This window comes from Micromys minutus (assembly GCF_963924665.1).
Source record: "Micromys minutus genome assembly, chromosome: 8".
NCBI classification, from domain to species: Eukaryota; Metazoa; Chordata; class Mammalia; order Rodentia; family Muridae; genus Micromys; species Micromys minutus.
Genome location: NC_137977.1, coordinates 52,494,753 through 52,520,119, shown reverse-complemented (window position 1 = coordinate 52,520,119; position 25,367 = coordinate 52,494,753). Strand labels below are relative to the sequence as shown.

At 40.1% G+C, this 25,367-nt stretch overlaps 1 protein-coding gene and 1 pseudogene across 3 annotated transcripts in view; one reads left to right on the top strand and one right to left on the bottom strand.

Annotated features, from left to right (window-relative positions):
* Positions 1–25,367, top strand: part of SPIRE1 (spire type actin nucleation factor 1) — a 116,979-nt gene that overhangs the window by 69,833 nt on the left and 21,779 nt on the right. Inside the window, exons 5-10 of one of the 2 annotated variants that reach the window (XM_080919745.1) lie at positions 6,760–6,837; positions 7,232–7,396; positions 13,385–13,471; positions 13,868–13,997; positions 19,894–19,935; positions 24,770–24,948. In XM_080919745.1, the coding sequence (XP_080775871.1) occupies positions 6,760–6,837; positions 7,232–7,396; positions 13,385–13,471; positions 13,868–13,997; positions 19,894–19,935; positions 24,770–24,948 (681 nt within the window). The remainder of the gene's footprint in view (positions 1–6,759; positions 6,838–7,231; positions 7,397–13,384; positions 13,472–13,867; positions 13,998–19,893; positions 19,936–24,769; positions 24,949–25,367) is intronic. The other variant, XM_080919746.1, reaches the window with a different exon arrangement.
* LOC308423609 (large ribosomal subunit protein eL21-like) lies at positions 9,232–9,736 on the bottom strand (annotated as a pseudogene). Its single transcript has one exon. The product of its transcript is annotated as a large ribosomal subunit protein eL21-like (transcript).

Sequence of the window (25,367 nt, the reverse complement as noted above, 5' to 3'; positions counted from 1 at the left end):
GGACACATGGATGAAATGGTCACTATGATGAGGAAACGGTGGTTTTTGAATGTAAGAAGACATAATCAAAAGGGGCCCTTACGTAAGAACTGACATTGAACCTACTGACATGCATTCTACTCTTGAGTATTTGGTGTGTGTGATTGACAAAGCACATTTTACTTATTTGTTTTGAAGATGCCAATAACCAAGTATGTTGACATAGAGATCTTCTAATTGCTAGCTGAGAATGGTTTATCAGTGATGGGAAGAGTTAATTGGCATGTGTGTACTCCCAATTAGAGTTTTCTCACCGCCTTCCAAGTGCAGGATGGCATCTGTCATTACATTTATTCCAAAAAAAAAAAAATTCATTCAGAAGTTAAAATAGACTAGGGACAGAAGCTCATCTCTGCAATGAGACCAATTTGTAGTTTATTTCCAAATAATTCAATTTTTTTTGTTAACTAGACAACCAGAAGTTTCAAGTCACATATTTGATCAAACTTGTACAATTGTAGTATTTACAGACTCACAACAAATTTGTTAATTTCTTTCTGAGTCAAGATTTTAATTTCATGAAGATATTAGAAAGAGGTATCAGCTGGTGAAACACATTGTTAAGAGTGAAAATTTTGGGTGGTGAAATGTGGCTTCATAATCAGGTCCTTGCATGTCCTCAGCTGGTTCATACGTACCACCTGTATGGCTACTGAGTCTGCCTGTGAGCCAGGCCTGTATGAATTCTAAGAGCTCATTTTTTGTTTTTTTTGTTATGTTTTGGTTGGTTGGTTGGTTGTTGGAAAGTTTCTCTGTGTAGCCCTGGCTGTCCTGGAACTCAGACTGACCTCAAACTCAGAGATCTACCTGCTTCTGCCTCCTGAGTACTGGGATTAAAAGCATAGGCCACCACCTGGCTAATAACTAAAAGGTTTTGATTGTGACCATTCTACAGAAGATAAAATCAATTGAAGATTAGAACAGTTAGCGAAGACATGTAAAGTCACACAGCCAGAAAGCATCTGTTAACATGTGTGCTGTTGCTAAGACACAGTGCTGTTGAGCCAGCCACTTACATTAATATATATATTATATTACTATTATAAATGTAATAATGTGATATTTAATATTATAAAAAGGCAGATTTTTTTTTTTTTTTTTTTTTTTAGCAGTAGGCAGGTAAGAACTTGATCCCAGTAAAGTGAAGGCAAGAAGTGTAAAGACCTGTATTAGGTCAGAAGTATATAAGAGAGTAAGAACTAAAAAGAGTGAGTGGAGAATGAGCCATGGCAGGATTTAGAGCAATAGAGTTTGGGGTGCATATATCTAATTACTGCTTCTCGTGCCTTTCCACCCCAGGACTTCACGTCACAGAAGCAGGAACTGATATTTCTGGAATTACATGAGCATTCTGAGTCATGGCTTTCAGTTGCTAGGCCTCTGCTACGTCTGCATAATCCAGTATTTGCTTTGCTGTGCTTCCTGCATTTTGTTACTTTTTGGTTATGGTTATTGAGCAAACTGTAGCGCTTGCTGTGGGGTGAACCTTAAATGACAAGAAAAACATGATAGAACAAACTTAATTCCTGTTGGACCTGAGCATCCCTGTGCTGAACTCAGTTATGTGCTGGCAAAGGAATATTGGTTAGATTTTTCTCAGGCATTGAGATTTGAAGTCAGTTTGTTTTGAAGCTGGTTGAATCTTGCTTGCCTGATTAGTATTGTAATTATAACCAAACACAATGGGTTCTTTCTTGGAGACTGCAAAGCTAATACACACAACCAGCTCAAAGAATAGCAGAAGGTTTGTTGCCTGCAACCGGCCAGGAGACTGCTGTAGTTGTTCTGAAAGCAACCAGACAAAGGAAGCATGCAGATTTTTATTCAGGAAGTCTGAACATACTTATGTATAAAATCACTCCTGAGCATGCTGTTAATCTGTTAATTGAGTTCAGCTGAAGAGGGAAAGATGGTAGATGCATCCCTGAACCTGTTTAACCCAGAGTCATGAGGCATATACACACCATGTTAAAGTAAGTAGTAGACAAAAACACTCTGGGTATGCTTAGCCTGCTTTATAAAGGTGGCAGATGGGAGTTCTTATAGGCACACTTAACTTTTTCTGAAAACTCTTTAGCTGAAACAAAATGAAGGGAAACTTTAAAGGTGTGTTCACACACAAATTTGCCCTTAAGGAGCCTGGTTCTTGTACTGCTGACATAATTACTTCATTCTTCTTAGAAATGTATTTCCTTTTTATTATTCATTTACTGTCTCTTGGTTGAATGTAACACTTAAACATAGTATGAGCTCAAGTTAAGTATTTTCCTGAATAGACACATTTCTACCCCCCAGTTCCCCATAGGATTTTGAGTTTAAAGGCCAGAGGTTTCCTTTGAATTATTTTCCCTCCGATCGAATTTATTCCAGTTAAAGTTGACTTATTAAAGAGCTGTTGAAGAAATTTAAGCATTTTAACATTCTTGCTTTTAAATGTCTTAATTTATTATTGAACTATTCCTAAGTGTCAGTCCTGTACAGAGAATTGTTCTTGGAGAATCCGATCACTAAATAAAGTAAATGGTTAAAAAATGCTGCTCTTGTTACAGGAAGTAGACAGAAAACACACAAAACCAGAGTATCACAAAGACTTGTAAGGGCAAGGTGTCCTTTGAAAACAGTGTAGACTAGGTTAAGTACTAGAGGCCAGAGTGGGGCTTAGCTGTGAGGTTAGGCCTAAGGAGAAGACGACATTGGAAAGACTCTGAAGGACAGGAAAGATGCTCCTTGGTGGGTATCAGAAGTGAGCAGAGGGAGCCCTCAGCAGTTTCTGAAAGGCAGCAGGAAATGGGCTTTTTTCCAGCCTGCTGTTTCCCTGGACTCTTAGTCTATAAGGAAGAAGCAATTCACCTCCTAAACCCCTTTGCTTCTATCATTGCAATTTAGGAACCCTAAAGACTTCAGTGGCACTTTCTCAGATCCATCAGCACTATAAACAAGACATGGAGGCTGCTAATAAAGTTGAAAGCTTAGGCCTTTTGCTAGAGCAGCCTCCCACCTACCTTATCTAACGTAACCCTACTGTCTAGCCTATGACCTGCCATGTGGATGGCTCTATACCTCTCTGCTCTGCTCTGCTCTGGTCCAGGTCCGTTCCCCTCCAAGTCCACTCTGGATTGTCTTGCTTCTGCTTTCTTCTCTCTCTGTCACTCCTGCCCAGCGGTTGGCCTTCAGGTCTTTATTACAGCCAATCAGTAACGAGACAACCTCTGATACTTTTCTAGTTTGCTTTTAGGCAGGTGAAGAAGGACGTATATTTACAAATAGAAAACCCAGTGATGGCCATAGAAATGACAATACCATAGTCCTGCTGGCACTTACCCTCTGCTGGTACAGAATTAACAATTGAAAATACAGAGACACACCTTCACACAATGTGAAAAAAGGTTACTCCAACATAAAAAAGTATGTACTCTCAGTCATTAATCTTTTTTGCACAGAACTTCAATAACACCAGGGAAACCAAATAAGGACTTCTACTTGTGTGGGGGCTCCTCCCCACTCTACTGTGATTTTGATTCTTCAGGGAGATCGTGTGCTTTAGACTGCAGTTTTGAATCATCAGAGTTTTTTTTATTTAATTATTTTTTACTTATTCACTTTACATCCTGCTTACTGCCCCACCTCCTGGTCACCCCTGTCCAATCCTTCCCCCATCCTCCATCCCCCAAACCCCCATATCTCCTCACCCTGGTACTTCAAGTCTCTCTGAGGCTAAGTGCTTCCTCTCCTAGAGGCCAGACAAGGCAGCCCAGCTAGAAGAACATATCCCACGTACAGGAAGCAGCTTTTGGAATAGCCCCTGTTCCAGTTGTTCAGGACCCACATGAAGACCAAGCTGCACATCTGTCACATATGTGCAGAGATGCCTAGGTCCAGCCCGTGTTTTCTCTGGTTGGTGGTTCAGATGGGGTACAGAACTAAACAGAGAATTCTCAACAGAGGAATCTCGGATGGCTGAGAAGCACTTAAAGAAATGTTCAAAGTCAGTAGTCCTCAAGGAAATGCAAATCAAAATATCTCTGAGGTTCCACCTTACACCCATCAGAATGGCTAAGATCAAATTCTCAAGGTACAGCACATGCTGGGAAGGACATGGAGCAAGGGGAACACTTCTTCATTGCTGATGGGAGTGCAAACCTGTACAACTACTTTGGAAATCAATTTAAAGGTTTCTCATTAAGCTGGGAATATTTCTACCTCAAGATCCAGCTATACCACATCTTGCCATATACCTGAAAGATGCTCCTACATCTCACAAAGACTGTGTTCGTAGCAGCTTTATTCAGAATAGCCAGAAACTGGAAACAACCTAGCTGTCCCTCAATTGAAGAATGGATTTAAAAAAAAAAAAAAAAAAAAAAAAAAAACGTAGTGCATCTATACAATGTAATACTATTTAGTTATTAAAACCAGAGATTTATTTTTTTAAAATATGTGATTTGGGGGAAAGAAGCAGGGTTTTTGAATATCAGAAATACTATTCTCTAGGCTGGTACCTGGCATGTCTTAAATGATAGAGAATGGAAAAATCCTGATTTAAGAGTAATAATACTTTCTATTCAAAATTTGATGTAAGATCATGCTACTTTTTGGAAAGACCGGTTAGCAGCCATAAATTTTGTTATCCTTCCTTGTGTGTTACTAGGATTCTAAGTATTCCCGAAGATTCTTTTTAATGAATCCATTAGAACTGGACCTAGCTGTCTCATGAGGACTGTGTCAGCCAGGGTGAGGTGGAATGGGCTTGTTGGTAACAGGTGCCCACTCTCCTCATCTGCCTCCCTTTGCTTCAGGCCTGCTCCTCACTCACTGCAGAGAGCAGGGGCGTGGGAGTCAGCCCTTAGCAGCCTCAGTTCCTCTGCAATGTGGACGAGGGTAGATTCCAATTGTCTCATCACCTATTAGCTGCCATGAGGCGAGACACCAGTTAGGAAAGAGCTGGGCTTCAGATAAACATAAGGGATTAGAGCTGACATAGCACAGAAGCCATCTGTAGGTTGGTGAAATTGCTTTTCTGAAGAGACTGCAAATGCAAAATGAATGTTTAATTGACTGTGTTTTAAGTTTTGATGTATCGTATGGTATAATGAATTATGATTGATTGTACTTAGGAAGTACAAGGAATTAAGCTGGATCCTTTTCCTGCGCCAAGCAGTGTGTCAGTGATTTAATGTGACAGTCCTTTTAGTCCTTAGAAAGAAGTAAAGGTGGGTAGTAGACAGAGCACGCAGATTGGGTAACTCAGACAGGTCCGCAGACCAAGAATGGTGCAGGTCTTACTGCATCTCAGAAGGAGTCTTGACTTTTAAAGAACATAGTGTAAACACATCCTAAAGTAACTAGAAATGGGCTGGGGTTTTTTCTTTTGTTTTTCCCAAGGGAGAGAAGAAAGAGCACACAACTTATATCACATCTTCGGTGTTTACAGTAATTTTTCTTTTTTTCCTTCATTAACACTTTTTTATTATCATATTTTCAAAAGCTGGTGATGCTATCCTCATTTTTCAGATGGGTAATATGAGATGTTGGGAAGGTAAAATAAATGGTTTTAAATTGTTTGTTTATATTGTCATATAAAAGGAGCTAAGTTTTCATATAGTACATTTAAATCTAATCTCTGGACAAGTGGGCAAATAATTCAGCCAAAAGTAAAATATATTAAAATTGGATTGCTATTAGTAGGAATGGAATACATTGGGTTATAATTTATAAATATTCTTTTCAAATTTTTCACTACATTTATTTTTTGTGTATGTGTGTGTGTGTCTGTGTGTGTGCATACATGTGCATTCATGTGTGTAGAGATCAGAGAACAACTTGTTAGCACTGAGGTTTCTCTTTTCACCGTATGGGTCCTAGAGATCTAACTCAGGTCATTGGTCTTGGTGGCAAGTGCCTTTTGTAAGCTGTCTCACTATCCCATATCTCTTATTAATCAGTATTTTCTTTCAAGTTGCAAATGTATGATTGATGCTATTTTATCAAAAGGCATTTTATCAATTGAAGTTTATAAATAAATTATTCGATAAATACGAAATAATGTGCTGGTTGCTTTTTTTGTTGCTGGCTAAATTAACCCAAGGAAGGAAAGTTTGATTCTACATAATGGTTAAGAATGTGTTCCATGGTGATTTTGCTCTGGGGAGGTGTCGGGGAGAGAGGGGCTGGGGCTAGGCAACAAGAGCTTGAGGCTGGGCTGTTTACAGTTCATCTCAGTCATGGAGGGGAGGCTGCTTTTATTCAGCCTAGAACTAGTCCACCAGTCCATGGAATGTATAATTCACATTTAAAGTGGGTCTTTCCACCTCAATTAACCTAATTTTTCAAAACCACTCTAAGACATGCCCTGGGATTTGTTTCCATGGTGATTCTAAATCCCATCATGTTGACAATCAAGATTAACCATAACAAATGCATGCCAAGCATCCAGAAGTTCCAAAGCTCATATTAGCTCTGTGGGTGGACTTCTGCCTCAGGAAGCCTAGAGGAGAGTCACAGACAAGTGTGAACCTAAGGATGGATGCTAAGAGCCCATAGATGTAAAGAGATTTTGTAAACAATGGGAAGAAAGGAAGACCTGTCTGAGGAACAGGTTTTAGTGGACAGTAGGAGAAAGAGGCCTAGACAAAGCTAAAGATAACTGTTTGGAGTTATAATCTGGAAAAGTAGCTTAATATAATTTTCATATTGGTTTTTAAATTTTTTCTTAACCGGTAGAATCTTAAGAAGATTCAAGAAATGGAAAAGAGTGATGAATCTAGCACAGATCTGGAGGACCTGAAGAATGCGGACTGGGTAAGGAAATGGATTCGCCTTCTTAAGGACTGCAGCATGAATTAGTACATAAATTTGGATACTTCATTTTACAAGTAAATAAGTATTTTCATTATAAAACTTTTTCTGCACACACACACACACACACACACACACACCCAATATGGCCAAACCCCAAGTCAAGGTGTGGGGAATACTCCCTTCAGTAAGCAGAGTCCCACAGTAGTCTATATTAGGGACATGCCTTTTAATGCAGCCTACTGACTTTCTAGCCATCCCATAATATCCTAAATTATAACGTGTTTCCTTTATTTGGTATTTTATATTCCATGCCTTTCCTTGATTCTCTGTGACTGACATTCAGAGAAAACTAGTGGACGATTTCTTTAGAACTATCCGTCCTTGGTTCTTTCAGGCACGGTTCTGGGTACAGGTGATGAGGGATTTGCGAAATGGGGTGAAACTTAAGAAAGTCCAGCAGCGACAGTACAACCCGTTGCCCATTGAATACCAGCTCACCCCTTATGAGATGCTCATGGACGACATTCGGTGCAAAAGATACACCTTGAGAAAAGTAATGGTAAGCACCCAAATATTTTCCTATACCTTATTTGTTAGAAATGGGCTAGTCGAGTATTATTTCTTCTCATAAAATTCTTGATCGCTCTAGAAACTTGGGAAATACTTTAAACTCAAAGAAGGAAAGTTATGATTATGTGATTTCATAACCAAGAAGAATTTTATCATGTTGCTTTGCCATTTGCATTCATATTCATTTAGACACACACACACAGACACACACACACACACACACACACACACACACGTTTTTCTGGTGAGTTTATTGTTTTGTTTTTTTGGTTTTTTTTTTTTAAACTATTGTTGTTTTGAGACAGCGTTTTGCTGTGGTACACTGGCTGGCCTGGAACCTGCTGTGTAGACCAAAGCGGCTTAAGAACAGTGTGCATGCCTCTCCCTCTGCCTCCTGAGTGCCACTATGCCTAGCCTGATCAGTCCCCAGTTTTCTTTCTGTACTTTATTAGATAAGATGGGCTGATTTCACTGTGTAACTTGTTAAACTTGTTTTACACTGTAAATATTCTTCCATGTCATTAGTTTAACATTACTACTTCTAAACGATTACGTATCTTCTAACTTATGGCTACATCATAGGTCATTAAAGAAATCATGTCAAAATCAGGAATAGGCAGGCTGTTTTATGTTTCCTCTTCTACACATCTTTACTAATAGCTGTACAGTGAAGTCCTTGAGCGAAGTTCTAAGGAAGGGAACTTTTAGCTCATCAGCAAATTCTGGAAGCTCTGGCTTGAAAATGTCTCCTGTGTAAACCACTTTCTGTCAGTCCCATCTCCTGTCCTTGTCACCTCACCTGTCATTGAGACTGTCACAGGGCCTCACTATCCTCCTGCCTGCTGGGCTTACAAGTGTATAATACTACACCTTAAATTTTTAGTCTTTTTCCCCTGCTATATGGTCTGTCCTGGAAAAATCACATACCCTTAGGAAAAATGGTAACATACATTTGTGATTCCCAGCACTCAGGACATAGAGGTGAAAGGATCATGAGTTCAAGGCCACATAAATTACATATCAAGACTATCAGGAAAAAGTAAGAGGGAGGGAGAGAGAGGCAGAAGGAGAGAAATATTTCCTTATTAGGTGGAGAATTCTTGTTAATTTATGAAATTTTTCAAATTTTTCTTTTTGTTTTTTGGTTGATCTTCTGTCTTGTTCAATAACTTGTAAATGATGTATTAAAGTATCCAACTATTCTGGAATTGCTCGTTTTATTTAATTGTTTGCTCATGTATCTTGGACGGGATTTTGGTTTATATATACTTGAGCTAAACAATTGGTTCATTTTCAATCTCTAGCGTCTGTTTTGTCTTTTGCGGTAGCTGTTTCTGGACATGTTTGATCAACTGTACTACTGATGACCTTGCTCTTCTCTTCCATTGCTTGCCTTGACCTACACTGACCTTCTCCAGCCTTCACTCTCAAGCTTATTCATGTTGCAGTTTATTTTCTCTTTAAAGATTTATTTATGCATCTGATTGCTTTACCCGACTGTGTGAATGTGCACTGTGTGTTTGCCTAGTACCCAAGGGGCCAGATCCCCTGGAACTGGAGTTATGAATACTTGTGAGGAACCACTTGGGTGTCGGGAATGGAGCCTTTATCAGCAGCCAGTGCTCTCCCTGAGCCATCTCCAGTCCTTTTTAATATTTCATTTTATTTTAAAAGTAATTCACTCATTGTAAACATTACAAAATATGTGTAAAATAAAATTCAGTTCTACCATTTTGTAATGGGTATATTTCTTGATATTTTATATACTATTATATATAATATAATTAATTTTTTTTTTAAAGAAGAAAATACTTTGTAGTCCGGGTCCTTTATTTCTCTTTGTACATTAGGCCATGAATTCATAGGGAATGGGCTCCAGCAGCTCAGGCTCTTTTCCATTAGTCCTCACAAAGTGGGCTTCTCTGGGTGGTGCAGGCTGGCGCTTCAGCTGAACCCAGGTGCCCTTCTCCTTGGCTTCCTTTTTCTTCTGATCGTTCTCCTTCACCCGCTTCAGGAAGCTGTCTCTGCTCTTTGAGTGCTTGAGGTGCTCAATCTGCACATTGATCCTCTTAGCCAGAATCTTGCCCTTAACTTGCTTGTTTACAATGATGCCCACAGCATGCTGGGTGACATTGTAGACTCTTCCAGTTTTTCCATGGTAACACTTATGGGGCATTCCTTTTTGAACAGTGCCCATTCCCTTGATGTCTACAATATCACCCTTCTTGTAGATTCACATGTATGTAGCCAAAGGAACAACTCCATGTTTCCTAAAAGGCCTAGAGAACATATAGCGAGTGCCTCTCCTCTTTCCTTTTGTGTTCGTCATGTTGGCGAGTTAACTGGAAGATGGCTGCCGGGGCCCATATAATTAAATTATATACTCTTGTAATGCCGTATAAACTTTCTTCTTCAAGTATGGAGTAAACTCATTTCCATATCATAAAATATAGCTTATATCATTTTAAAAAATTCTGTGTACATCAGTATTTTGCCTACATCTGTGTATGTTGTGTGTATACCTGGTACCCATAGACATCAGAAGGAGGCATTGGAGCCCCTGGAACTGGAGTTATAAATGATTGTGAGCTCCCATGTCGGTGCTGGGAACCAAGCGCAGGTCCTCTGCAAGAGCAGCAAGTGAACATCTCTTCAGCCTTTTTTTTTTTTTAATCATTAAAAAAAACTTTTTTCATTATTGTTTTGAGACAGAGTTTCATATGACCCTGCGAGGCTTTGAATTCTGAATGTTGCTAAGGATGCCTTTGACCCTCCTAGCTACACCTATTGAGTCCTAGCATTATAAACAGGCTAGCATTCCTATCTGATTTAAAATTTTAAAGTAATGTGGTTTAAGTATATAATGAATTTCATTACTCTAAATGAACAAATTATGGTTTGCATTTGAAAAGTTGCCCTTTCATAAGTTTGTTTCTTAGAGACAACCAACGTTGTTTCTTTGTATTGTTTTTTGGTGATATTTGTGTGGGTGTGTTTCCCTGTTAGTTATGTGCCCATCTCTGACATGTTACAGATTTACATTGTGAAACAGCATGTGCAGAGCTTTTTACATTGCAGTGTACTTTTCGTTCATTTTAATTGGCATGCAGAGTTTCCCTGTGCACTGTCAGGCTTACACAGTGTGTCCTTTGCTCCCTCCTCCTCACCAGAGCACATCTTCTCAAACAGTCCTACTTCTGCTCCCAATCAGTTCTTGAAGCCAAGGCAGTCCAGAATTTTAAAGGACTTCTTTTATTACATCTTAATAATGAATGGATAATGTGTGTGTGTGTGTTTGTGTGTGTGTGTGTGTGTGTGTGTGTGTGTGTGTGTGTGTGTAGGTAACTGTTCATGAGTACAGGTGCTCATGGAGGCCAAAGGGATCAGATCCCCTGAAACTGAACTTACAGGCATGTTGGGGGCGAGGGGAAGAGGTCCTTGTACTCATGGAAAAGCATTAAGGAAAACCAGAAATGTTAAACACACAGGGAGAGATAAAAATACCTGTTTTCCCATCCAGAAGGCTGCAAGTGAATTGTTTTTAACAACATGGTGACCTTTTTCCTGTCTGGGGAGGCAGTCCTTACCCAAATTCTCCAGAATGGTTATTGCAGACTCTTTCCTCCCTAAACTGTTGCTCATCTTAAAGGAAGATGTCACACGTATGTTAAGGTTTGTGACCTCTCTGCTGTCAGTCAGAGGCCTTTTAGCTATAGAACCCTCCTCGTGGTTACATGTATTTTGTAAAGGAGGTTTTATGTAGTCACACCTTAAGCTTTATTACACATCTGGAATTGGACTTTTCTAAAAATCATGTAGCGTGTCTTGAATATGCTGACAATGAACCCCTGGCATTAGATTCCCCAATGTCTGATCCAGTTAACATAGTTTGCACCGGGTTTTTAGACTTATCTCTTCTCAAATCACTACCTGCATTGACACCTGCTAGGACCGCCACATAGACAGTTGTGAACCACCCAGTGTGGCTGCTGGAAACTGGACTCAGGTCCTCTGGAAGAGCAGCAAGTGCTCTTAACTGCCACTTCACCCCAGCTCTTGTATACAATTATTAATAGTCCAGAGCAATCTATAACGTGAACAAACCATAGTTGAGCTAATCTACTGTTGGTTCGCTGTTTTTAATCTTTCTTCATATTAGTTGTAGCCACACAATTGCTGACTCACTGTCTATACATGTTTCTTAAGGCAGTGGCTCTCAACCTGCTGCCCATTAACACAGTTCCTCATGCTGTGACCCCCAACCATAAAATTATTTTTGTTGCTACTTCATAACTGTAATTTTGCAACTGTTATGAATCACAATGTAAATATCTATATACAGGATATAAGATATTCTTCTATTCCTAAATGGGTCTTAATCCATAGGTGGCAAAGTTTTGCTCTAAAAACTAATAAAAATTGCCAGATTGTCTACTATACTTGCAAGCCTCTTGTGATTTGAAAGTCAGATATTTGAAGTAATTCTGAATTCTAAGATCATAGCTTCACATAGTTCTAAAGAAGCTGTTTTCTTTACATGATCCAGGGCCTCGGGTCAGGCTATAGGGTTTTTCAGGCCTCTCCATGTTTGGCATTAGTGGAAGTATACATCTCAGCTTTGAGCAACTTACTGAAGTGCGGCATCAGTGAATCATAAGACTTCATTTCCAAAGAGCTGCTAAAAGGGAAGGCTATGAGGTGTGAGAACTGGGCGGGTGGCAGTAAAGCAACTTACTTCTATCTGTTTTACTTCAAATTCAGTTGCCTCAAAATGTTTACTGCAAAAACTAGATAGGGTTCAGGGTAGTTTAAAATACTTCAAAGAAATCACTTTCTGTAAACTACAAGATTTTTGTTTATAAACCATTGTGCCCTTAAAATATGATCAGTTTCTTGTAATTGATCTCATTTTCTTTGAATGGACAATTTGTTCATCTGGAATCATTTCCTATTTCAGTTGGGTCTGCTTTTATGTTTTGGCAACAGTTCTATGACCTGAGATGGCATCTGCTGGCCCACTTTGTGTCACTCACCAGGGTCCTCAGCAGGAGTGTCATGCACAGTGGGCTTGAGACCCAGCTCGTAGCTCTTGGACTCTGGATAAAGCCAGAGTGTTAGTACATGCGCATGGAGCTGACAGAAGGATTGGGAGTTTGAGACATAGTAACTTGAGGCCAGCCTAGGCTACATAAGCCCCTGACTGAAAAGCCAGAAATACCAGGAACATATGATGTACTTGTGTGGATGTTGGAACTTGCAAGCTGATCTCATTTTTTCCCTTTTTTCTAGGTGGTCTTGTGATGGAAAAGTATTAAAGGCATATGAAGATTATTTATTTAGAAGGATGTGTTACTCTTATTTAAAAGTAGAATTTTAATTCTGATTAAGTTATATATTAACAGATTTTTAAAAATGTTACACACTGGGTAAAAAGCCTTTGAGGCAAGGTTTTTCTATGTGTATTCCTGGCTGTCCTGGAACTTACTCTGTAGGTCTGTCTCCTGAGAGCTGGGATTTAAGGTGTGTGTGCCATTACTACCTGGCTCACAGCTCCCCTTCTTAAACTCACATGCTGGGCTGGGTCTATAGTGATTGCTGCTGATGCCTGCCATGGAACCTGGATAGAGGGCACAGGGAGGAAGGGGATGGTGTTAGATAAATCCTAGTGCAGTTGTCACAGGGAAAGGACCAGGCCTATTCTGTTTAAATAAGACTGGGAAACAAAGCCACATGTGGTGGAAGACTCCTGTGACCTAGGATGTAGAAACAAGAAGATTAGAAGTTCACTACACATCAAGTTCAAAACCAGCCTGGAGTACACAAGACCTTCTGTCAAACCTACCCCTTAAAAAGACAGCAAACATATGGTAGACTGGTCACGACTGTGCCATCAGGAAAGCAGGGTCCCCAGTATGAAATGTGCAATGACAAGTCCTCTGTTCACACGGTCTGGTTTGTTCCTGTTTTCTCCTTTTAGGTAAATGGTGACATACCCCCTCGGTTAAGAAAGAGTGCTCATGAGATCATCCTTGACTTCATCAGATCAAGGCCCCCTCTAAATCCAGTATGTAACTTAACACATTTTCTCCAGGGATGGGTCTGTAGCATTTCACCAAATTTCTCCTTGAGAGTATGAGGCCTACCTGTAAATTACAAACTAAAGCACAGAGACATACCTTCAGTTTTTTAATAAATTATTTGGTATGTCTTCGCTCAAAACTCTCTTGTTGTCTGACCTCCACTCACGTCCAAGCACACAAAGTAAATTGTACACACACTCACATACATGTATGCATGTATGTATTGTTTGTATGTATGTCTCGATATTGAATGACTTGAATAGTCTTTATTAGGCAGTATTACAATCAGTGACATATAGTTCATAAGTCTGCATTGTATGAATGACTATTAAATAAAGAATAGTTAATTAAGTCTCTAACCATTGTACTGCCTTTTCAAGGCTTCAGCAAGAAAACTAAAACCAACCCCACCACGGCCACGGAGCCTCCATGAAAGAATATTAGAAGAAATTAAAGCCGAAAGAAAGCTTCGGCCTGTCTCACCAGAAGAAATTAGACGGAGCAGACTAGGTGAGTCTCTACTTCCTATACTCATGAATCACTAGGAAAGCTGTTGGTACTTACACACATGAAAGTTAATTCACAGACTTCTCAGTCCTTGTCTCTAGACCTCCTCTGTTCTCCTGTCTCCTGTTGGAGGAAGTACCTCACCGTGGGGGCAGGCTTTGAGGTCTCCTATGCTCAAGCTATACCCAGTGTGGCACACGGTCTGCTGCTGCCTGCAGATCAAGTTGTAGAACGTTCAGCTGTTCATCCAGCACTGTGTCTGCCTGTATAACTCAGTGCTTTTCATACTGACAATGATGGTTTACCTCTGAAACTGGCTGTTCTTCCAGAAGACATGGGTCTAATCACAGTACACTCACATGGCATCTTACAATCGTCTACGACTCCAGTTCCAGGGGATCTGCCACTAGCCTCCTACCCCATGCTTCTAGCCCTTGAGGGTCCATATATATATGTAAATGATGTATACACTTTCATGCAAGCAAAATACTCATACAATATAAAATTAAATAAATCTTTAAATGTTTTTCTTTAAAAAGAAGATTTTAGAGGGGCCTAGGAATATAGTTCCATGGTAGAGTATTTGCTTATCATGAATGAGGCCCTTAATTTAATCCCTGGGTGTGGTGGTGCAGGGATTTAATTCTAACACACAAGAGGCAGAGGTACAGGGGTAGGTATAGGGAGAGAGGGGGAAGAAGGGGGTAGGCACAGGGAGAGAGGGGGAAGAAGGGGGTAGGCACAGGGAGAGGGGGAAGAAGAGGGGTAGGCACAGGGAGAGAGGGGGAAGAAGTGGGTAGGCACAGGGAGAGAGGGGGAAGAAGGGGCTAGGCACTGGGAGAGAGTAGAATCACTTTTTTCTTTTTTCTGGGATTGAGTTGTATCTGTAGGTAGCTTGGCTATATTGATTTTTGTTTTGTTTTTGAGTCAGGGTTGCCTCGTAGCCCTAGCTGTCCTGGAACTCAGAGAGATACCCCTGCCTCTGCCTCCCAAGTGCAGGGACTAAAGACATGTGCTACTCTGCCCAGAAGGTACATGGCTACCTTAAGAGTATTAGTTCTTCCATTCTATGAGCACAAACCATCTCTGCATTTGTTTCTGTCTTATAGTTTCCACATTGCTAATGTTCCTGAATAGCTTATTATTTTTTAGTGATGTGGTGAATGGGCTTGTTTTCTTGTGTTCCTTTTCACATGGGTTAAATTAACACACAATATATTTGTCTTATGCTGGTTTTCTACCAGGAAACTTGGCTGAATTTAGTAGCACTTTAAAAGAGATTTTTATTACTATTTTCCTTTATATGTATTGGTGTTTTGTCTGTATGTAAGTTCTTGTACCATACGCATGACTGGTACCTGTGGAGTTAAAGATACTTGTGAGTTGCCATGTGGGTGCTGGGAATCAAAGCCACAGTCTCTAGAGGAGCACCCAGCTGAGCCGTCTCTCCAGCCCTGCTTTAACAGTTTCATTTTAGTTTGGTTTTATTCTTCTTCCTTTCCAACTTAGATGTCGGTTTGGTCATACTCTTGTCTTCTCTGTATTGTTTTTGTTGCCTAACTGCTTTAACTAGGACTCCGAGTATTATGATGATCATAAGAAAGGCCATGTTTGCTTTGTTTCTGATGTCAGAGGGAAAGCTTTCAAGTTTTCACTGAGGAGTAGTGTAATGTGGTCTTTTCACAGGTAGGCCTTATTCTGGCAAAGTAATTTATTTATATTCCCAGTTTGCTGAGTTTTCGGCCTGAAAAGGTTGTTTTTGTGAAATGCTTTTTCTGCAGTTTTTGAGATGGCTATATGTTTTGTTAATCCTCTATTTTGTTAAATGTGTATTACATTAATTGCTCCTAGTTTGCCTTTTCTCTTAGTTTAGTAACTAGATACTTTGACCAAAAGCAGTTTAGGGGAGGAAAGGATTTATTGCATCTTATACTTCCAAATCACACAGTCCGTCACTGGGGTCTGTCGGGACTGAAATGCAAGCAGGAACTGAAGCAGAAGCCACAGAGGACTGCTTCTCACTATGTCTACTATTGTATTTATTTACTTTTTAAAGGATTTATTTATTTTATAAATGTTGAGTACATAATTGCTGTCTTCAGACATACCAGAAGAGGGCATCAGGTCCCATTACAGATGGTTGTGAGCCACCATGTGGTTGCTAGGAATTGAACTCAGGACCTCTGGAAGAGCAGTCAGTGCTCTTAACCGCTGAGCCAGCCCTCAGCTAGCAATCTTACACAGCAGAGGCCCACCTGCACAGAGATGAGCCTTTCCACATCAGTCATCATTCACTACAACCTCTGACAGACTAGTCTGATTGAGGCAATTCTTCAATTGAGTTCTCTTTTTCCAAGTGAACTTAGGTTTTGTCAAGGTGATAAAAACTCACCAGGATATTATCCTTTTGTCCCAGAAATAAATCCCAGTCAGTCATGGTGTATGATCCTTTAAGGTTTTGTTTTCTTTGTGTTTTAGCTTTAGTGTTCCTCCTTCTTCTTTGTTTCAGAACAGTTTGGGAAAGATTGGAATTAATTCATCTTTAAAGTTTAGTAGAGTAATGGGTGAAGCAATCTAGCTTGGGATTTTTCTTCTTGGCAGGTTTCCTGTTTGATTTGTGTTTTGAGACAGTGTCTCATAGGTTAGGTACGTCCCAGACTTGCTCTGTAGCTAAGGATAGATTGATTCAGGTACTGACATCATAGGCCTGTGCCGTCACTCCAACACTTTAGTTTTCCTGAGATAGAGTCTCAGCTCTGACAGGCCTCAAACTCACTATGTCGACCAGGATGGGCCCAAACTTGCAGTTGTCCTCCTGAGTGCTGAAATCTCAGGTTGAGAGCTTGTGAACTATTGAGTCTCTCATGGCAGGCCTTCTCATATACATTTCTTTCATTTCACCTCTTAAGACTTTATTTAGAGGCTGAAGAGATGGTTCAGAGGTTATGAGCACTGACTGCTCTTCCAGAGGTCCTGAATTCAATTCCCAGCAACCACATGGGATCATACAATTCCCATCTGTAATGGGATCAAATGCTGTTTTCTGGTGTTTCTGAAGACAGATATAGTTTACTCACATAAAGTAAATAAATAAAAGTTAAAAAATAGAAAAGATTTTATCTAAAGGCTAACACTGAAAAACAAATTTATGTTGTGTTTACTGTATTTAACCCTGAGCATTGATGTTTCACAGTATCTAGAATTGAGCAGTTGTAGAAAGTGATTATTCAGACACTGGTGAGGTGGCTCAACTGCTTAAGGCACTTGCCACCAAGGCTGATGGTACAAGCTTGATCTTCAGTAGGATGCACTTGGCTGAAGAGAGACTCCTTAAATTGTCCTTACACACACACACACACACACACACACACACACACAAATACAAATACAATCAAATTTTAAAGGAAAATGATTATTCTGGGATCCTTGCTTCTAGAATTCTGAGTTTAAACTAATCTTAAACCTCAAGTGGAAAGTAAGAAATTTTGGTCCCCCTCCCCTACCCCACTGTGTTGGGTTTTTCTATAGACTTGTATTTTAGGGTATTTGGTTAGAATAGAAATGGTAGAATTAACTTGAAAAAACAAATTTCTCTAAATATTTTTATATTTTCTTCTTGTAATTGCAAGTAGAAACAATGCAGATATTTGGGAAATGTGTTAATGCCCACAGAGAATATTTATTACCCATACTTTCAAAATCTGTGGGCGGCATCCATTGTGAACTCATGCATCACAAAGTAACAACAGTGAGGGCTAAGGAACGTCGCAGTCGGTAAACACTTGCCTTCAAGCAGGAGGGTTTGTGTTGAGTCCTAGAAGCCAGGCATAAATGCCCAGGAGGAGGCTCATGCTCAGATCCCTGCACTGAGAGATGGAGGTGGAAGAGGACCCTGAGGCTCCTCAGCTACCCCGTCTAGCCTGAATGGTGAACTGCAGGCCATTGAAAGACATAGCTTAAAGGAGGCAGAGGCCTTCCCCGTGCTGACACCCAAGCTTGTCTTTTAGCTTCTGTACACACATCCATGCTTAAGAAGTAAAATTAAACATTTTAAATGGGTGGCGGTGATGCACCTTTTAACCTCAGCACTCAGGAGGCTGAGGCAGGCAGATCTTTGGGTTCTAGGCCAGCCTGGTCTACAGAGTGAGTTTCAGAAAACCAAGGCTACACAGAGAATTCCTATATTAAAGGGGGGGGGGGGACAAAAAAGAAAAGAAAAGAAAGTACAAAAACAAAACAACAACAAAAAAACCACCCAAACAAAAAATAATGACAAAAACTATTTTTTTGGTTTAACATTGGGTATGAACATTTTCATCATTAAACATAAACATTAAATCAAACATGATTGATTTGGACATGATCTCCCAACAATGCCTAAAGGATGTATTACCTTTAGGTATATGAACCCATACTATTATATGAATCATTTCTATTTTTTTCCTAACAAATCTGAAATTATTATTGTACTTCAGTTCATGTCACTGATATTTTTCTGTTCTAAACTTTTAGTCACAGTGATCTTCAGTGTGGTCCTCTTGGTTACAGTGACCTTCACTGTGGTCCTCCTGGTTACAGTGACCTTCACTGTGGTCTTCCTGGTTACAGTGACCTTCACTGTGGTCCTGGTTACAGTGACCTTCACTGTGGTCCTCTTGGTTACAGTGACCTTCACTGTGGTCCTCTTGGTTACAGTGACCTTCACTGTGGTCCTCTTGGTTACAGTGACCTTCACTGTGGTCCTCTTGGTTACAGTGACCTTCACTGTGGTCCTCTTGGTTACAGTGACCTTCACTGTGGTCCTCTTGGTTACAGTGACCTTCACTGTGGTCCTCTTGGTTACAGTGATCTTCAGTGTGGTCCTCCTGGTTACAGTGACCTTCACTGTGGTCCTCCTGGTTACAGTGACCTTCACTGTGGTCCTCTTGGTTACAGTGACCTTCACTGTGGTCCTCTTGGTTACAGTGACCTTCACTGTGGTCCTCTTGGTTACAGTGACCTTCACTGTGGTCCTCTTGGTTACAGTGACCTTCAGTGTGGTTCTCTTGGTTACAGTGACCTTCACTGTGGTTCTCTTGGTTACAGTGACCTTCACTGTGGTCCTCTTGGTGGTATATATGAAGCTGAAAAATGAGACAAACAAACAACAAGAGGAACCAGGAGTGCAGCTCAGCTTGTGGCGTGCTCTCCACCCTGCATAAAGCCCTGGTTCAGTTAGCGTAACAAATATAAAAAGAAGAGGAGAAAAGGAGCCGCATCTTCTAGGAAAGGATGGCATTTCTTTTGTGCATGGTGGTCAGTTTATTCAAACGTTATATTCATGTGCCAGAGAAAAGCTTAGTAAAAGACATTAGCAAACGATTAAAGAATGGTTTGAGATGTGTATTATCTTATTTACTATACTTAGACATGGAAATCTGGAATATATTTGAATTTAGAACTAAGTATTTTATTTTTGAACAGCAAGTGGAAAATTATTCTCATCAATACAAAGTATCTACTTTCCTTAAACATCTAACTTGCACATTGGGGCAGAAATGCTTCAACTTAATTCTTGCCCATTAAACATCATTTACAACATACTTACTTTGTCATGATCATAACTTCTGAATGAAACTGAGCACTGCATACAAAAAGAATTGCCATCCCTTCTGGGGAGTCTAGGTCCTTATCTTTTCTCTGTATCTTGTTTTCATCTTCAGTGTATTTAAAGTGTTACTTTGTTTTAATTGTTATTCTGTAGTTGTCATAAAACTGGAATTAAGACTCTTGTAGTTGTTTTACATGTCAGACTTGTGTCCACTAGCTTCTATCTAGACTCCCAAGGAGGGCCAGAGCTGCCCTGTCTGCCTTTGGATCCCTAACGGCTGAATTACTTTGTTTGTTTTCTTTTTTGCAGCAGTGCGGCCACTTAGCATGTCTCACAGTTTTGACTTGTCAGGTAAAAAAAAAAAAAAGAAAAAAAAAAAAGAGCACTTTCACACCTGACGTGGTTGTGTGGTTTCTGTGGATCACATTCATTTGTCTGCTTGTTTAAACATGTCAGTAAGGAAAATTGAAAAGTTTTCTTCTAAGCTGTGGTCAGCTTAAAATAAAATAGCCTACCTATTTCAAAGCAGCACATGTAATTAAAACCACAGTGAATGTGCAGCCTCCCAGACGTGGCCGCCCATTATATGGTAGTTCTCACTGGGTCAGACCTTTCCTGTAAGGGAGCAGAAAAAATCTGTGGGCAGAAGCTGCTCTGCACCACTCTGCTTCCTGGGAATGTTTACTCATGCCCTCTACTGAAAATACACAGAAGGTCACTGTCGTACCTTCTGTCACGTGCCTCAAGTTCACAGTGTGCTCAACGATTTCTGCTTAGTGGGCCAGGATGATGGTTAAATGAATAACTGAAAATAACTATATTTGATTATAGAACTAGCTTCTTTTTTAAATAAAAATTTAAACATTTATGAGCAAATTTTCATATTTTTCTTAATTCTTATAAGATTTTGCAAATTCAGTTTTTTAATTTCACAAGTCACAGTTTCAGACTAAAATGAGGTTAAGATGTATTCTTTCAGAATGTTCTTTGAAATATTATAGACTACCTCTTAAGTTACAAAGAATTGTTGACATACAAACTCATCCTTAATAAGCCAGCACGTTGCAGTATCTTTTTCTATGACATTATTATTGACTATTTATATCATGTAGCCACAGGCTAGTCTCTATACTTTTAGTTTTCTGTTTATTTTTATAGCTCTCAGGCATGGCTAATATTTTGGTCTTAAACGATTTTTTGACTGACCACCAAAGAGCCTTTTCTATTTTCTTTATTCATTTGGTTAATTTATTTATTTTATGAATCATTTGTGTAGTGAATCTGTAAAAAATGTAGACCGGAAAATAAGACCAAAATTTGGACCGTGTGTGTTATGACTAATCTCTACAAGCTGGCCACACCCGTTTTGTGCCCTGTCACTCTGGGTATGTACTGGCCATACTTGCATTGATTGTATAAGGACCGGATGCCTCAACACGTGTTCACAGACTCTGGGCATAGCCCGGCGGCATAGGCTTGTGTTGTCAGTGTTCCTTGTTTGCTGTCATCTCTGTGCCTTGGTGTGCTGTGTGGCTGCCTGGCGCTCACTGCTGACCTCTTGTGCTGCTTGGCTTTTCACCGCTGCCCTTCATTAAACGGTCCCAGATCCTAAGTGGGAAAGAGTAACCCATTCTTCCAGCTCTGGTGACAAATGCATCCTCTTAGTAGGGAAATGAGCTGAGGATAAACAGCCTAGACGTGTAGCCTAGAGAATGACTGAACCTGAGTGCAGAGTGAGACATAAGGGAATGTATTCTGCTGTTCACGTGAATCTTAGAAATGTTTCTTAGTGACAGTCCCAATAAGCCATTCAACATCAATTGAGGTAAGTCTGGTTTATTTTTCTTATGCAAATAGTAAATGTATAATCCATGTCCCATTCATACTTCCTCCAACTAAATAAAGGAACAGACAGGATTATTCAAGTATTTAATATCTTGGACATGCCTTTTAGACTCTTGAACTAAGACATGATGAAACTCTATTTTATATTTTAACACGTGCTCTAAATATAGACATCCATTTTTTCTCTAGAAATGCTCTCTTTAAAAGCTATATTAAATCATATATATTATTTCAATAGTAGATACAAATAATCAAACTCCTTAAAATATGTTGTGCCAAGCCTTGTAGGAAGTGAGATGACACAGTGTCCTGGGACCTTTTACCAGTCACATTATCCTCAAAGCTTCCCTTTGTACAGATGTTTGTTTCAGTCATGACAGCTGTTGGTCTCATAGCAACCATGGAGCTGTTTAGAAAGCTTCTCCTGTTGCTGTATCACAGTGAAATGAGCCAGGACAACCTTTGTCATTTAGTGGATTTCCCTAAACTTCAGCTTTTATGTCATTTTTCCAACTTCCTCCCCAATTTGTGTGTGTCTGTGTGTGTGTGTAACTAATGTGAACTAAACCCCCCCAAAGTGTTGCACAGTGTGGCGAAGTACTACAGCACCTGAGTTACTTCCCTTGCTCTTTTCTTTTTTTTTTAAGTGTGTTTTGTTTGTTAAGACAGGGTCTCAACAGGGTCTCATGTAGCTCAGGCTGACTCAGGCTGGCTGTTTAGCCAGGGATGACTTCTAACCCCCATCTCCACTTTCTGAGCATTGAGAATACTGGGATACTACCATGCCTGGTTTTATGTGGTGCAGGGGATTGAACCCAGAGCATGGATATACTAAGCAAACACTCAGCCAGTGGAGTCCAGTTTGAAGCAGGGTTGCTCAGGCTTGGTTTGAGTTCACTTTGTATCTCAAAAAGAGCTTGACCACTGAACTTGTCGGCCCTCCTGCCTTATCCTCCCAGGTGCTGGATTACAGGCATGAACCACCTCACCAGGCTCTGGATTTTGCCAGTTGTATTAATCAGGATTCTCTGGAGACACAGAACTCATAGAATGAGTTATTGTGTATTATACATTATATGTATATCATATATACATATATGTTTTTTGAAGATTTGTTTATTTATACAAGTATACTGTAGCTGTCTTCAGACACACCAGAAGAGGGCATTGGACCCTACCACAGATGGTTGTGAGCCACCATGTGGTTGATGGGACTTGAACTCAGGACCTCTGGAAGAGCAGTCAGTGCTCTTAACCGCTAAGCCAATCTTGGCTTTTACAAGTTGTTTTTCAACTGTTTCAACAATGACAGTCTCCTGACAAAAATCAGTGTTGTTTAGTCCAAGATGCTGGTCTCAGATGGCCGTCAGTATGCCTGGGAGGGAATGAACTTGCCAGTGAGAGGCCAAACAGGCAGAGAACAAGCACTTCTGTTTTCTGTGGTCCTTATATAGGCTGCCACTAGAAGGTGTGGCTCAGTTAAGGTGGATCTTAAGGTAGGTTTTCCCGATTCAAATAATTTAATTAAGAAAAAATCTCACAGGTGGATCCAGCTCCTTAGGTTTAGTTAAATCTAGATGTACTCAATTTAATAACTAAGAATGACCATCACACCAACACTACTTAAATATTTTTAAGCTAAACAATATTAATTACTATCAACACAACTTTAAAATTTTTTTAAATTTTGTTTTGTTTTTCAAGACAGGGTTTCTCTATGTAACAGTGCTGACCACCTTGGATTCTATCTGTAGACCAGGCTGACCTCAAACTCACAGAGATCTTCCTGCCTCTGCCCATGAGTTCTGGGAGTAAAGATGTACATCCCTTTGCCTGGCTCAATAGATGTTTTAGACAATTATCTACAAAAGTAGTTTTTGTAGAAGGTATATACTAAGATACCTTTTTTTCCCTTTTTTTTTTCTTACTGTTTATTTTGTTTTGAAATTGATCTTACTCCCTGGCCCAGTCTAACCACCTAGCAATCCTCCTGCCTTAGCCTTTCAAGTGTGGGATCATAGGTGTGAGCTACCAAGTCTGGCTTCCTTTTTCTTAAGTAGAAATTAATCTTCCACTATCATGTGAACTGTGGTAAACAGTTGTAATCCCAGCATAAGAAAGTGGAAACTAGAGGATCAGAAATTGTTCCTTGTCAGCTGTATAGTGAGTTCAAGGCCAACCTGATATGCATGAGACCCTATCAAAAAAGAAGGAGAAGAAGAAACTTAAATACTGAATTTTTTTTTACTTCAGGCATATAGAAAAATAATCTTTAATCACAAAGCTTTCCCACCCCAAAGTCTTTCTCTGTTTGGTGTTTAGAAGGCCCTTTTCTCAAAAGAAGCTTCATAGATGTTTCTATTTGCAAAGAGCAGTTGATTGCCCTGATCTGCATATTAAATTATGCACTGACTGTCACTGACTGTCACATTTTTATTTCTCTGAATTTATAGTTAGCCATTAACAGTAACCCATGTTAAGTCATCATCTGAAATGCTGAGGAAAATCAATTCTATTAACATTGGATTTTTCTAGGCTAACAAGAGCAGGCCTTGAGTTCAGCTCTGGCCCACACAACTGTCAGTTAAGGGACCGACCGGGTCACTTGGGGAACACTGACTGTACTAGGCACAGGCTGCCATTCAGTTGCTAACCTGCTTAATCTTCACAACTAGCTGTAGCTGTTACTACTCTGCTTTACATGGGAGGAATGGAGGTTAGATACTCACCCAGATAGCCAATAGAGGCAGACTTTGAGTCCTGCCTGCATTGTGCCAACTGCATACTGCTTTGTTTTCTCCCCTATGTTGAAGAGCATCCTCCTCATTCAGATGTGAGCCCTTAACCATTTAAATGTAATGTATTGAGGATCTGTCCCAGATTCTTTGTGCTTACATAAATGTATTTATATGAGTGAAGATTCTCAGCTGCTTTGATTTTTAGGACAAAACATTTTTAGATCTTATCCGTAGGAAGACTGGGTACTGTGTCTTCCCTCCACCCACCACTGGCCCCTTTAAATGAACACAGCTAGCTTCTTTGCTCTGAGCCTCCTTTTATTTATCTGGGAAACAAGAGGTCAAGGTTACTTGTCTAGGATTTCTCCTAGAACTCTGAGTTCTGAACTACAAATGGGAATATATAATTATTCATTTTAAGTTTTCTTTTAATCTGACCATAGCTTTAACAAATGTTCCACATGAACAGGCATGGCATCACTGTACTGGGCCTTCATGGTTTTATTTGTGTGACATGGAAATGCTGTCTTCTGGCTGTGCCTCCAACACAGATCACCTTTTCTGGCTCAAGAAAAGGTAAACTTTTGTCTCTCTCTTACTAGATGTCACTGCACCAGAATCTCAATCTCCAAAGAACGTCGGGGAGTCATCTATGGTGAATGGAGGCTTACCGTCTCAAACAAAAGAAAATGGGCTGAGTGCTGCCCAGCAGGGGTCTGCACAGAGGAAGAGACTCCTCAAAGCCCCAACCCTGGCTGAGCTGGACAGCTCTGACTCTGAGGTAAGGCAGCCTGCACTCAGATGCCCTCTAACCCTGTCCACTCCCAGTTCCTGGAGCTGTTTCCTCATCTTTTCTCGGGTTCCAGTCAGTAAAGGTAACAAGTTAGTGTGGCTAGCAGAAAGATTAGTTTCTGCTCTTACTGTAGGCCAGTGTGCCAGTGTCGTGGATATGCTTAGAAAATAGCTACTAAAATTGAGATCTGTAGTCTTAGATTATAAGTAAGATTAAGATAAATCAACAATCTTAAACTCCCATGATAAAGTTGAGACATGGTTCTGTTGGTTCTTGTCCCTGTGCAGTACACAGACATGTGGGATTGTCCCTGTGCAGTACACAGACATGTGGGATTGTCCCTGTGCAGTACACAGACATGTGGGATTGTCCCTGTGCAGTACACAGACATGTGGGATTGTCCCTGT